Consider the following 13,709-nt stretch of genomic DNA (forward strand, 5'->3'; position numbering starts at 1 on the left):
AACTGGTTTAGTTTTGTTTTGCAGTCCTGAAATTCAGAGTCTTAAAAATGCTTTTAACACATTTGAATTCATATTCTGATACTTTTTCTAAAATTTACAATTTATTGTAAATCACATATACTTAACATGACTATTTCTAAAGTAAATCACAGCATGTTACATTTGTGTTTTTCTATCTCCAGACAGGAATTAGTTAACATTCATTTCCATTTGGTATTAGAATCTGAGTGTAATTTTTGCCATTTAACAGGAAACCAAAACCCCACTTCCACTGAAAACTAAAACCAACAAATTCCAAATCATCAAAACTATTTGTAACTCTGGTTTGAATGAATGCGCTTTTAGTTTCGATTTTTTTTTTTTTTTTTTTTTTTTTTTTTTTTAAATTCAGAAAATACCAAACTGTTCAAAATACATATACGCTATACACATTTTTCATTTGGTTAAAATATAAAAAAATACCTGTGCTAGGTAATTGTCATTCAAAAATAGATATTCTCGATATATGGATTTAACCTGCTGTACAGTTGTTTCAGTAAAGCAACAAATCATCATAAAACATCATGACTGTAAAAGAGCAGTGATGATTGAGAAACGTTAAAACCTGTCGAATAACAAGCCATAGATGGACACTTTAGAAATCTTTGTTTGGTAATGACAGCATTTGTATCTTTCACGTAAAACTGTTTGAAAGTGGTGTTAGTGCAGCCCACTGAATTAGCCAAAGACAAACTTTTCCATCATGGTCACTGGTAAAATTTCTATAAGTAATGCAATAATGCAATAACCTGACATTAAAGATTATTTTGTTATTTTTTCCATGTGATTACTGGTTGTGTCACACATCTTTTAATATGGAAAGGTACCATTGAGCCCTTTCAGGAAAATTTCAGTACAAATGTGGAAAGGTTTTTATGCACCTTTTGTTTCAGGTGTCTGGTGAAGAAATATACCCAACTAGAAACAAAATGAATCCCTTTAATTGATAAAGACGGAAGTTTGGGCTCTCCTTTTGTTCACAGTTCGTTCCTCCACTCGGGGTCATGTTGCTGCTGAACGACACTCTCTGCAGTCTCCACTGACAAAAAAAGATTCACAATTTTAGCATCAATTCAAAATCCTCGTTTTGAGGGGGATACTGATGAAAATAGAGATATGCGTGTCACCTTGAGGCACAATCGCGATGTAGAGAGCGGCAAGTCTCGCCACCACGTCCTCTACTTCTTCTTCATAAAAAAATGCCAGTGCAGCCTCGTCTGTCGCTACAGTACTGGATGAAGCTGCAGACGAGCAGGGAGTAAGAGAACAATGTCAACGTTAACAGGGACTGCTCTCGTGAACTTTATGTTAATAAGTATGCTATATGTATGCCGTGACAGCAGAAAGCAGAAGCAACCATGTGACACATACCGGTTCCAGATAGGATCTGTGTTCAGCACTCTGGGGTTTCCCACCACAATCAGCAGGGCTTTGGCTCGAGTCACAGCCACATTGAATCTCTGGAGAAGCAAAGAGTGTGTCAGAATAGTGTTCTGAATGTATGAACACAAAGTATGTGCATGTGTTGGCAGCAGATACCTTTTCATTCCTAACAAAGCCCAGGTTGAACTGTTTGTCAAAATCATAATTGCGGCTGCTCCGAACTGTAGACACCATGATGACTCTCTTCTCTTGACCTTGGAACTCCTCCACCGAACCAACCTGACACACATATGTATATAAAGTTAAGACACAGTTTTGACTGGGTGTTTCACATTGTTTTTGTGTGAATTATTATGTTACCTTAAGCTCATGGATGTCCTTAATTTTGAGGTCGTTTCCAACTTTTTCCAGGGCCATACGGATTTTCTGCACCTATATAAAAAAACAAAAACAAAAAAACGGCTCCAGCTTTTAATCTACATATAATTACATTTTTCTGCTTCAGTGTGTGTTCATTAGAATTCGGACTTAGGTGTGTGTTGAATTGAATTAACTTTGACCTGTTTCCTGTAGGGGGCGATGATGCCTATGTCTGCGGCTGATATGGTACTCTGGCCCTTCTTGGGCTGCGTTTGCAGCAGTTTCTTCACATAGTCCATCAGCACCTCTACCTCTGCTTTGTTGAAGAATGAAGGACTGCTGGCCTCGCGCTCGTCAACACCGGAGACCCCATGGAAGATCAATGGGAAGTCCTGTAAGATGCGCAAGAAATATTTTAAAGAATAATGTTTTTGCCTTCTCATGCTGTATTCTTTAGAGAAATTATTTTTAATACTTCTTCTTCTACTTGCTGCTATAAGGTGGAGTAAACTTAGGGTTGGAATTAAGAAAAAAAAATTTCCACAGTTCACTGTTGTTCAACCAAACTAATTAGTGTTTTACAGGGCTTCATGTTCTTTGTTCTGCAGAATTGACTAATCTAACAAATCAGTTTTCTTCTTTACTGTCAATTGCCAGCCTCAGTGAAGAAATGGAAATAGATCAGACTTTTCTGTCTCATTAACAGCGAACACAGTATTTCATTGTCAGAAAATTATAATGTTAAATGTTATCTTTTTAAAGTTATTCACCAGAAAAAATCATTAAATAAATCAAGATGTTAAATGTATTGTCCTTCAATTAAAATCCTCTATCAAAAAGAAGAAAACTGCATCAAAATGTTAATCCAAACATCTGAATGATTTAGGGCTGCTACTGACAATTATTATCATTATCAATTAGACTGCCAATTATTTCCAACATCAATTATTTAGTCTTTGGCATGTCAAAAATAGTGGAGGAAATTCCCAAGATAATTTCTAGGAACAAATGTTTCCTAGCCAATGATTTGGCAATTTTGCTTTAAAAAGACAGAAATGATTAATAGATTACCAAAAGAGTTTGAGATTAATTTTCTGTCGATCAACTAATCGATTAATCGACCAATTGTTTCATCTCCAGAATTAATAATGGCAACACTGTATTTTGAATAATAAAGAGATAATAAAGCCTTCAGGTGCAAGCATATTATTCATCACTTCACGTTTGAACCATTACCCTCTCCGGGAGGTGTTCCCAATTGCAGCAGGAGTTGCGCATTTTTTTGTCCGCGTGATACAGCAGCTCTCTTTCATAGAAGAGCTCGTTGGGAATTTCCAGAATGGCAGGATGGGACCTGAAAAGGACAAAGGGAAATGAAAATAGATTAGAAGATGCATTCTGGAAAATCTACTGCATAATTTCTGTCAAGCAGTGACCTATAACCATCTCTTCTATCACACCTGTAGTTGCGCAGCAGTTTGGTGACAAAGCGATTGTTGAACACGCCCTCGTCCTTCTGGTACAGAGAGAAATCATTCATCATGCGCTCCAAGAGGGAAACACCTGCAGACAGCAGAACCTTTTAACTCCAGAAACATGTCAAATGGCAGCATATAACAAACACAAGTAAGACAAGAGTACGTTTTTAAGTTCACAGACTTTGGAAGCCTGTGTGTAAACGAAAATTGAATTGCAGAACTATGTATCCTCATTTATCCAAACTAAACATTGTATGTGTGAGTGACTGTACTTACCCATGCCGTATTTCAGTGCAAAAGGGGATTGGAGAATGGGTCCGAGCTGTTTGGGATCTCCAGCCAGAACAACCTGACCAGTCTCTGCATGGAGCAGCCCTTTGTACAACGGATAACAAAAATCAAACAACACATAAAGCCAATTCGGTACAATTACAGAAAACACACTGTTTGTTCTCTTTACCTGCTAGTGGTATTAAACATTGAGTCTCCGCAGCGTGACCTGCCTCGTCCACAAACACGTGACTGAAATGTCCTGGAGGAACACCTCTTACGACCAGCCTGCAGAGATCAGACACATGGTACATGTTAGTAAACTCACCCCCACACCAGTTCACGTTCAGATTTGACTGTGTATTGTGTATGACAGAGAGTATAAGCAGGATCTAAATGCTGTAGTGTGCTGTTTTTTTAGTGTCATGCAGGTGAGCAAACTGCAGTGTGAGCCATTCACTACCTTCCAGCAGTGAATAGGGTGGTGACCATGATCCTATACTCCATCAGCTTCTTTTTAAGAGGATGATCGTAACTCTGCCCTTCCAGGTTTGAGCATTCCTGTGAAAGTACGCCAATGTCCATGTACACAAACCTCAATGGGACCAGAATACAACAGCATCAAACATGCAAAGCACCAGGAAATGCAGCAGTACTGCAGCAAGAAAGCGAGAAAATGGCCCTGATTCATTGTGTCATCTATTGACACTCTCACAATCACTTGGGATTCAAGAGCACCCGGCACTGACCTTTAACCGTTCAGGGACACCTTTTGGGTCACAGCTATTGGCGTACATGCGGTACACTTTATGCCGATCCACGTGGACCAGAATCATCTCGCAGAGCAGATCAGCAGCACTGTTGCAGGGAGCGCAGGCCAGGATGTGGCAGGAGGCCTGGGTCTTCTCTATCTGCTTAATGGCCTCCACCAGAGTCACAGTTTTGCCTGAACAGAAAAAAAGAACCACCAGAATAAAGTCAAGTGCAAGAATTTTCCTGGGTTTGTGAGCAGTTGGTAGATTAACAGGTAAAACCTTAATGTTTAAGCAGAACTACTCTAAAAAGGAACAGGATGCCAGGACTTGCTGTACCTGTTCCAGGTGGGCCAAACACCAGGTAAGGGGCAGGTTTGGACGAGCCAGCTACGATGTGTTGTACTGCTTGATACTGCTCTGGGTTTTTCTCCAGCTGCGAGTCAAACAGCCTATCAACAAGAAGACAGAGGGACAGAGGTATGAACAGAAGGAATCACATACTCTCAACAGGTGAATCGAGTACCTGGTTGGGCCAACATTGTTAGAATAACACGGTTTATGTTTTAACAAGATTATGATAAAACGTTTCCCTTTTCATTTTAAATCCATCCCCTACATAAACTGGATCAATCGATCAACTTGCTTGGAGCTCAGGTTCACATGAGGTGTTCTTGACATTTGAGATTTCTGGGCTTTGGCTCTGAAACCTACAGTTACCCATAACACTATTCTCTGTGTAGTCCTCTAGAGACCTTTACATGTATCTTCAGAGAAAACATAATTCCAGCCCTCATTAACAAGTATGATAACATGTGCAGCTCAATCTTTGTCTCACATTATTCATTCATTCACGTAGAAGGAGGGATACTACAGACATTGATGCTCTAAAATAGCAAGCTAACACATGCACCATATATATAGAGATATACATTATACAGTCTATGTAGTAGCCTGCCTAACCTGAGGTTGGGAAGCTCAGTTTGCTGAGGGGAGTAGGAGGGTGCAGCAGGGAACAACACCTTTCCCAGTCTGTGTTTAGTTGCCAGTTCTGCTGCTCTGTGCTGAATACGCAGAGTCAGGCGGTGTAAACAGAACTCAACGCTGAACTTCATGCTGTCTACAAAGTGATCCAACAATCTGCAAAGAAAGTCACAGACAAACAGTTTGAATCTCAGACACCAAAATTGACTATTTTCTTTGTTAAACACCAGTCAAAGAAATCTATATATTTTTAATTACTGTATGGTACTGTATTGTCTTGATCTTACTCTGGGCTGAAGCTCAGTTTGACGCTTTCCAGCTCCACACTGTGGATGTAGCCACGGTACTTCACCCCTGTTTCTCCTATGGGACAAACCAGTAGCTCATCTCCTTGTAGCAGAGAGGGGCGTTTCTCAGACAAACCAGGTACCTGGCAGGTGAATAAGAAAGAGGAAAGGCGTGAATTACTTTTACTCCGGTGAATATGCAGGTGAATATGTTGCCCTGTTGTGTTGGTCTTAATTCTCATCATACTCTATCATAGTCTAGTCTCAGGAATGTATGGTTACACTCCATACCGGCTTTGTACTGGCTACGTAAAAATATGTATTAAATTACAAGAGAACGATGTAATTTAATAGAAAAATAATAATCTATTAACTTCAACAGTTGTCAGTTTTTTTCAGATCAATGTATGACACACTTTGCAACCTCCTTTATAATGATGGCTGAAACTAGTTTAAAGGAGAGCAGAGCCAGTAACGGATATCAGCATGGCTTTTAAATAAAACCTATAATTCTGGTTTAAATCCAGAGTCCTGTAGTCTTCTTTACTATGCACTACTGATTGTCTGGTTTATTTATTTCTCCTGTCCAGGCACCACAGATGCTAATTAGGTAGTTAAAGGAGCAAGCTGACGAAACTGATAAAATGCAAAAATGAACTAGAAAAGTTAAATTTGAGCTAGTGACTCTCAAAGCGAGAATGTCAAGTGAAAAAGTTAGGGCCAGACTGATTATTTGAGGATGTCAATGAGTGGATGAGCTTCACACATATTTACCTCCAGAACAAGAAGTGTCTTGTTGACCTTGTCTCTGGACATGACAGCGTGTTTTTGTTCATTGTTGGGGATGTTGTATCTCCTGATGTCCACCTCCTTCTGAAGCTCCTCCAGATACAGCAGCAGCTGCAACTTGTCCCTGTAGTGCCCCCAGCTCAAGGGACTTTCCAGCAACACCATTCTAAACAGAGTAAATGAAAAGAAACACATTGTATGGCAGTGTATATACTGTAGAACACAAGCCGGTTTGAATTATATCATTAGTGTACATTAGTGTATATTTTTGGCATGCGTTCAACCTCACAACAACCCTGTCTCAGAGAAATTTTGTTTATATGTTTTACTAAAATGTTTTTCCCAGTTATGTCGTGCTTTCAAATGTAATCACTGCTTGGATTATGTTCAGAGGCAAGGGGTTTTTTTTGGGTTTTTTTTGGTTTTCTTTTTTTGTGAATGCTACATTTAGCTACCTCACCAGAATCGCAGGCAAGTGGTCTGGGAGGATGGTGGGCATATGATGGCAGGCAGTATTACGCTTCCCTCAAAACATATTTGCTATTACAGATTTGTTGTACATAAAAGTAATTTATAGTGGCTAAAATTTGATGTAAAAAAACATATTAACATCACATAAAAAAACAAATCATTTAGGCTGTGGTTAGGCTTTTCGTGTTCATTACACAAGTTTTATCCTTTAACTACTAGCCTATAGCTGGAAATCACATCGAAAACTTAACTGAATTTACCTTTTATCAGTGAGGGGAGTAGACTTCTTCAGTGCCTTGATGAGCTTTTTCATATATGGTGGTATTGGATACATTTTTAGCTTAAATGCATTTTGACGACACATCTTTGACAGCCTTGAAAGATGAGACAAATGCAAAAATTTGGACACATCATTATGAGACAACATAAGAGACATAGCGCTTTTCAATTTTTACATTTGCTGTATTTTTAATAGTCTATTGAGTGAACAGTGATACCCATCAGGTCGCTGCCCATGCATGGTTTTGAAGTTAACTTTAGGGATCCATTCAGGGAGGGACCGAGGTTTGTAGGGTGCTGTAGGTGCCAGCTCCAGTCCTAAGGAAGTTATACACTGAGCCTCGATAAAGCGCACAATGTGGAATGCAGTGGAGGAGGGCTGCAGGTCTGGTCTGAATTCAAATGCCAGTGTAGCTGAATAGAAACCAACCCATCTGCAGCAGAAGTAAACCTTGATTTCATAGCCGTCACCTGAGAACGGAACATATAACAGGCAATAATACATTGTGTATTCATTGTGGATTATTGTGCCCACATCTCCCTCCCTCAGCAGAGGCATCATGAATTCAAATAACAAGTAGACACATTTGTGATTTTTGTGTTACCTGGTTGAAGTAGCAGAGGGTTTGCTTTGGTCACTTTGTGCTCATCCACCAGATTTAAGAATTCGGGCCAGTACAGTGGGGTGTAGTACATGAAATACACAGGTTTTGTTCCAGTGTTTTGTACATTCAGAGTTACCATGTACTGTTAAAAAGAGGAAAAAACAGATCGATGGAGTGGAGTGGCACATTTGTACGAAACGACCAACAGTGGTTTTATATGATTCAGCAGACAACACTGCAATTTCGTAACATAAATACCTCATATGTGTCTTCCACGCACAAGCAAAGTTTCCCGTTCTCAAACTGGTGCTCGGAGGTGATACAGATACCATGTTTGTCAGAGATTAACTGAGCTCTGTGGGTGCAAAAAGAGCGAAGGTTATGATACACTGTATTACAGGCAACGGGTTGGTGTGTGAATTTTAAGATCGCTATTAAATCAGAGCCACGAGTCAAGTGTGTAGAAAGAGATAGTCTAAAAACATTTTTTGTGTCAAAAATCAAAAAAAATTAGAAATTAAAAAACAGAACAGATAGCACTCTGGTAGTGACAGGCAGAGGTAGAAAAGAAACTCACAAAAAAGAGTTTTGGGGAGCCTGATAATCAACCGAGGAATCTCATTATTTGGTCCTTTTACCTATCTGTCTCCAGTTTGTCCAGCAGACATCTGGCCAAGTTCCTTCGGTCTCGAACTCCCGTCTCTGCTGCATCTGGGGAGGTGAAGGTCTGTACTGGCAGTGGACTGGCCACCCCGTTCCGCACAGCCTGTGGCTGACGGCCCCTGGGTGTGTGCCACTGGTCCTCATAAAGACCTCTGACCTGTGCAGAGGATCACTTCATGTCAGTTTTATCTTGGGATGGAAAATTCCATCCCTTTGCTATGATTTTTTTTATTGGCAGTAGCGAACATGATGGTATCCTCACCTGTTTTTAAAAGTTCTTAATCTGCACCCAACTATTTGTCTATTAATCTTTTAAATGCATATAAATACAATAGCAATGTTTGTCTTAAGACATGTAAAACTGTATTTTTTCAGACCTGAGTTTTCATTTCTGAGAAAATGACACCGCCCAGGTCCTTACACAAACACTCATCAGAGCTTGAGTCAAAACCCTTGCTTTCAAAATAACACATTGCTGTTGTTGGTTTAAAACATTAAATCTCAGAAAACAACTGAAAGCTGCTGTGTTTTGGCCTAACTGGTAACGCAGAACTTTTCAAACCAACTGTGAATTTAATACGCAAAACCAAAAGTGAAAACGTTTTTTTTTTTTAACTTACAATATCTACACACGTCTTTCAGAACACGTCTGGCATGTTACTCTGACTGAGTTGAATAATATCACACATTTCCTTTCAAAACACACACAAACAAACCCTTCAGTAAATATTTTATATTCTCCTATGAATAACGTAACGAGGTTTAAAACAGTAACAACTTGAAATCTCCTTTATGTTGAACACTATCTTCAGCATATGTATAAACATAGATGAAATTTACTAAACACAGCAGATCATTTGTTTTAAGAGTGATGATACACTTACCAGGGTGTGGAAATCCTGCCAATGTTGCCATTTAGTAACTGAAAACTTTTCTTTTTTTTTCTTATCGGCATAAGGGAAGAATTACCAATTCTTTGTATCACAAAATGACCACAGATAAGTGCACACAAAACGGTTTACAAAGGACAAATCAGCTATTCTAAGAGAGTAGGAGTTGCAATTCATATAAAGATTTTAAGCAAAAAAATTTAGTTTTTACAAAATTTTGATTTACAGAAAAACAGTGTACTGTTCGACCTCATTTGGGATGACGTTTAGGTTTTTACCTGTAAATCTGCATTTATGAATATGAAATTTAGCCAATAAAATTAAAAGATTAGTAGTGTACAGATGAGCATTCCATTTTGTGTTATCCTCAGGAAGTTCGAGAAGCTACCAGATGGCTACAAGAAACGTTTAGATGCTGACATTGTTTCCAAAAGTTCTGCAACCAAATATATGTGAAGGGTGCCAATAATTGTGTCTGGGCACATTTTGTGTTTGTATTATTTCACTATTAGGCAAGTTTTGTTTTTTTCTTTTGTTCCGTAACCTTGAACATTTTATTAAAATATTCTGATTATACAAAAAAAAAAAAATCAAAATAAATCTGCATTTATTTCTGAAGATATTCTACATTATGTATTTGTGCGATTAATTTTGACCAGGACTGTATATTTTAGCTGGGTAAAATCTTTGAATAAGCTTGAAAGAATCTTCCTTAATTTTGTTAGTTATCCGATAGTGATTGTGAAGGGTTTTTTCCTTCTTTAGGTAGTATTAGGCAGTGTTTTGGCGGGTCACTTACAAGCAGGCCCTAAAAGCAATAGTTTTTTGTCTCTCTCAAGGACAGCCGTGAAGACACAGTTAGCGTCAAACTGGCCCAGTCCCCAATGGCCGTAACAACCAAGGCCATAAAGATATCATGAACGGAGCCTGCCTCCAGTCGAGAGAGTGAACAGTCATAACACAGGGCCCCCCCAGCCCCGCGATAGGACTGTCTTCGCTTGGTAAAGTATGGCATGAAAATATACAATGTCACTCAGGTGAATGTGGTTTATCGTTTAGGATTTGGCACCCAAATGATGTGGTCCACTGAATAATATCCTTATTTGGACATGTGGTAAGTTTTGTATGCGTTTGTATGGGTTTAAATACGTCCTGCAGGGAAGATGACCTTCAGAATTGGATGGCATTACACAGTGTTAACTTTTGTTGCTTCTCTCTATTCTCCTTGGCCAAGCTTCAATAAATGCTTCTGCTTAAAACATCTGGGTCTCACGAACCTTCTGCCATCACAGGTTAACCAGCACACAAGATCTCCATCACACTGATTAGTGGGAGAAGTATTCAGACTTTTATTAAAGTAAAAGTAACAATACAACAAATGTAAAAATTCGCTATTGCAAGTAAATGTCCTACAGTCAAAATCCTACTTAAGTAAGAGTACAGAAGTGTTACCAGCTAAATGTACTTGAAGTATTAAAAGTAAAAGTACTCGGTATGCATTAAAATGATCCCTGTGATTGACATATTATTATAATATATATTATTCGATTGTTAATACTGATGCTACAATGTGTAAGCAGAACTTTACTGTTATGGCTGGTTGAGGTGTATCTGGTTTTTACTTTATATACAGTTAGGTAGTATAGTCTACTGGTTTCTAGCCAAGGGGTCAAGCCTCTCCTGCGGATCATATGATCAATCGGAGGGGTTGTGAGATTATTAATGGGAGAGAAAAGCTTCATAAATTTATATTCCTTTTTCTGACTTTTCTCTAATCTATGCTTTTTTGTGGAAATATTGGATAATTTCCCTCTTTGGGCCTTAAACATTAATTTAAATGAAAACAACTGAGAAGTTTAAAGAGGAAATGTCTCTTTGGTGAAACTGAAAACAACTCATAGACATCTGAAACTTGACAAAGGGTCCCACCTAGACACTGATTTTTTCTAAGGGGTTAGGAAAAAAAAACCTCTGAACCACTTAACAATGCACTGTATTTTTCTTTCTTTTTTAATCATACGTTTTCTTGTATGTAAAATCTTAAGCTAAAAAGTAACTAGTAACTATAGCTGGTTAATAAATGTAGTCAAGTAAAAGTTAAATATTCCCTGCTGAAATGTAGTGAAGTATAAAGTAACAAAATAGATATTCTGAAGTAAAGTACAACCACCTTGTACCTAATACTTCTTAAATAGTTACTTTTCATCACTGGGAAGAGTCTTCTTCTGTGCCAAATTAGCCATAAAACAATTCTAGTAGGAGTTTACGTACGATATGCTGGTGTGATGGTATCTTTTTGAAAGAGAGTTCTTATAGATTTATTGCTCCTACAGGGATGTGGGGAATAAAAAAAAAGGCTTTCCCTAAAGGAGCGTTCACTGGAGTGGGAGAAGGTAACAACTGATGATAAACCCTTGGTTGTTGCCGAAATAGCGTACATATGCCCAAAGGAACTGCACCAAAAACCTTTTGCATAATCCCCAGGTGTTACAGATATGTTGTATTGTGATAAAAACTCCATATAAATTAACAATGTGCCATCCCTGTTAAAAAACCAATCCACCAGAATAATGTTGTTTTGGAACCAAGATTAAAAGAAAGTTAGATTTGTATTTGTGCTTTACATTGTTGCACCACCGTAGGGTATAGAGTGGCATCACTGCCAGTCCAAAAGTCTCCTGACTACACCCACCAGTTATTCATAGTTCACACCTTCAACAGATTTTGACCTGTAACTTTGAGAAATTAAACTCATATTAAGTTGCAAATGTATTCACCCTACAGCAATTTTTTGTTTCATCTGATTCACAACAGGTAGTTTTACGTATAATTAAGTGATTTCAATTCATTCAATTGAAATATTGTATGTTGTATCTGACAATTTTGCCACTACAGCAAAAAACTTAATCCAAGCTGGGTCAAACCAGAGAATGAGTCAGAAAATAACCAAGATGTGTTTGTATTTCCACTTCATCAACAGGGGGTTTACCAAGCTTTAAAAAAAAACCTGCTATTGCTGGTGTGAAGTGTCTAAAAATATGGGAGAACATGTCATTTTGTCTAAATTAAAAAGTATAACTATAATATATAGCCAACACTGAAAGCCAAAAAATTTCACACTAACTCTACATCACCACTTTTTAAACTCTTTAAACGAGGTTAACATTGTATTAAAATGAAAAGATCAGATGTAGGGCTTAAATGCCTAGAATACATTGTAGAAGTGCAAACCTCGGAGTTAAACCGAATGGTGTCTCCTCGTCTTGTTATTTTGCCGGACACTTTCAGGGCATAGAGAACTGAACCAAAGTTTGGGCATTTGGTGTCTGCATTCCTGAAATAGACACATACACACACACAAAAAAAAGTAATTTTGGAAACATTTATAAAACTTTCATACATACATACATACAGGTCATGAACATGATCAGGAAGAACTCACCTTCCCCTGAAGTCAGTGTAAATGCGTTTTAGTTGAAGTCTGTCTTCGATGGATGCTTGATTATTCTCCTTCAGAAACTCAAAGAATTGGAGTCCAATTTGGCTCCATAAACTGAACTTCATATTAACCATGATCAAAAATCAATACCAGACCAGAGTTATTCAAACACGAAAACGTCCGGTCTATTCGCCCGAAGACGGATATATCACCCTTCAACACTTGGGTAATATCATAGACCGCATTGGTAACATTTGCATCACAGAGGAAATGCCGCAGACAGCCGATCGCTTTTATGCTTCCAGGCAGTCCAGATGCGCGCCGGTCGACAGGGAGAAACGAAAGTAAGCGTGTTGAAGCCGTCAGGGCCAAATGAGCAGAGAGAGGCTGTGAACAAAGTGGGTCAGAAGAGAGCTGAGTCACAGCTGCAGACACAGGGCAATGTGGGGACATACGAGTCTGCTGAAAAGCACCTAAAACTTCTTTAATCGCTACACTTCTACAACTACTAGAGTTTAGAGTATTTTTAAAATTATTTTTACCCGTTATATTAAAGAATTCATGTGTAGTTTCTTTTTCATTGGTGTTATGTTTACATAAATATCTTTTTTTTTTCTCATTACAACCTGAATATTTAGTTAAAGGCAGAGGAGTGGAATTGAGGTGTATGTCTACATATGTAGAACTGCTTTTATGTGTTTACATAAGAGGCCCTAGGTCAAAGGTCTTCAGAGGGTACCTTGCAGTTTGAATTAGAAGAAATGCTTTCGACGTAAAGCCATAGGTTAGTGAGGTTGTTCGGGAAAAAACAGCTGCCTTATTTAAGACTCGGTGGTCAAGGCTGATTTTCAGAGTGGTTCATTGGCTTCATACCCTCTCACAAGCAGACCTGCAGGTGCTTGACTTGACGCTGAACTTCTTTTTAATAGACCTTTATATGCAATCAAGACGGTGTCAGCGGAGTCTCCTTCATCCTCTTCACATCATCAACACCCTCTAATAAACTACAAAAATGATAAG

General features: G+C 38.4%; 1 protein-coding gene and 1 long non-coding RNA gene across 2 annotated transcripts; one reads left to right on the forward strand and one right to left on the reverse strand.

Annotated features, from left to right (window-relative positions):
• Positions 1-129: 129 nt before the first annotated feature.
• On the reverse strand, positions 130-13,062 carry LOC120803490 (putative helicase mov-10-B.2). The gene is made up of 23 exons (XM_040151988.1): positions 12,693-13,062; positions 12,482-12,584; positions 8,336-8,517; positions 7,956-8,052; positions 7,698-7,839; positions 7,311-7,563; positions 7,074-7,187; positions 6,328-6,508; positions 5,554-5,696; positions 5,246-5,422; positions 4,622-4,734; positions 4,280-4,476; positions 3,994-4,091; positions 3,721-3,818; positions 3,537-3,635; positions 3,243-3,345; positions 3,019-3,136; positions 1,983-2,174; positions 1,783-1,854; positions 1,579-1,701; positions 1,411-1,499; positions 1,167-1,280; positions 130-1,078 (listed from the first exon to the last, which is right to left on the reverse strand). The coding sequence occupies exons 1-22, from the start codon at positions 12,821-12,823 to the stop codon at positions 1,229-1,231; spliced, it is 2,877 nt and encodes a 958-aa protein (XP_040007922.1). The 5' UTR covers positions 12,824-13,062; the 3' UTR covers positions 130-1,078; positions 1,167-1,228.
• Positions 2,063-4,286, forward strand: LOC120803523. The gene is made up of 3 exons (XR_005709348.1): positions 2,063-2,176; positions 3,249-3,408; positions 3,553-4,286. It is a non-coding gene; the product is annotated as an uncharacterized LOC120803523 (long non-coding RNA).
• Positions 13,063-13,709: the final 647 nt, after the last annotated feature.

Source organism: Xiphias gladius, chromosome 18 (genome assembly GCF_016859285.1).
Source record: "Xiphias gladius isolate SHS-SW01 ecotype Sanya breed wild chromosome 18, ASM1685928v1, whole genome shotgun sequence".
Taxonomy (NCBI): domain Eukaryota; kingdom Metazoa; phylum Chordata; class Actinopteri; order Istiophoriformes; family Xiphiidae; genus Xiphias; species Xiphias gladius.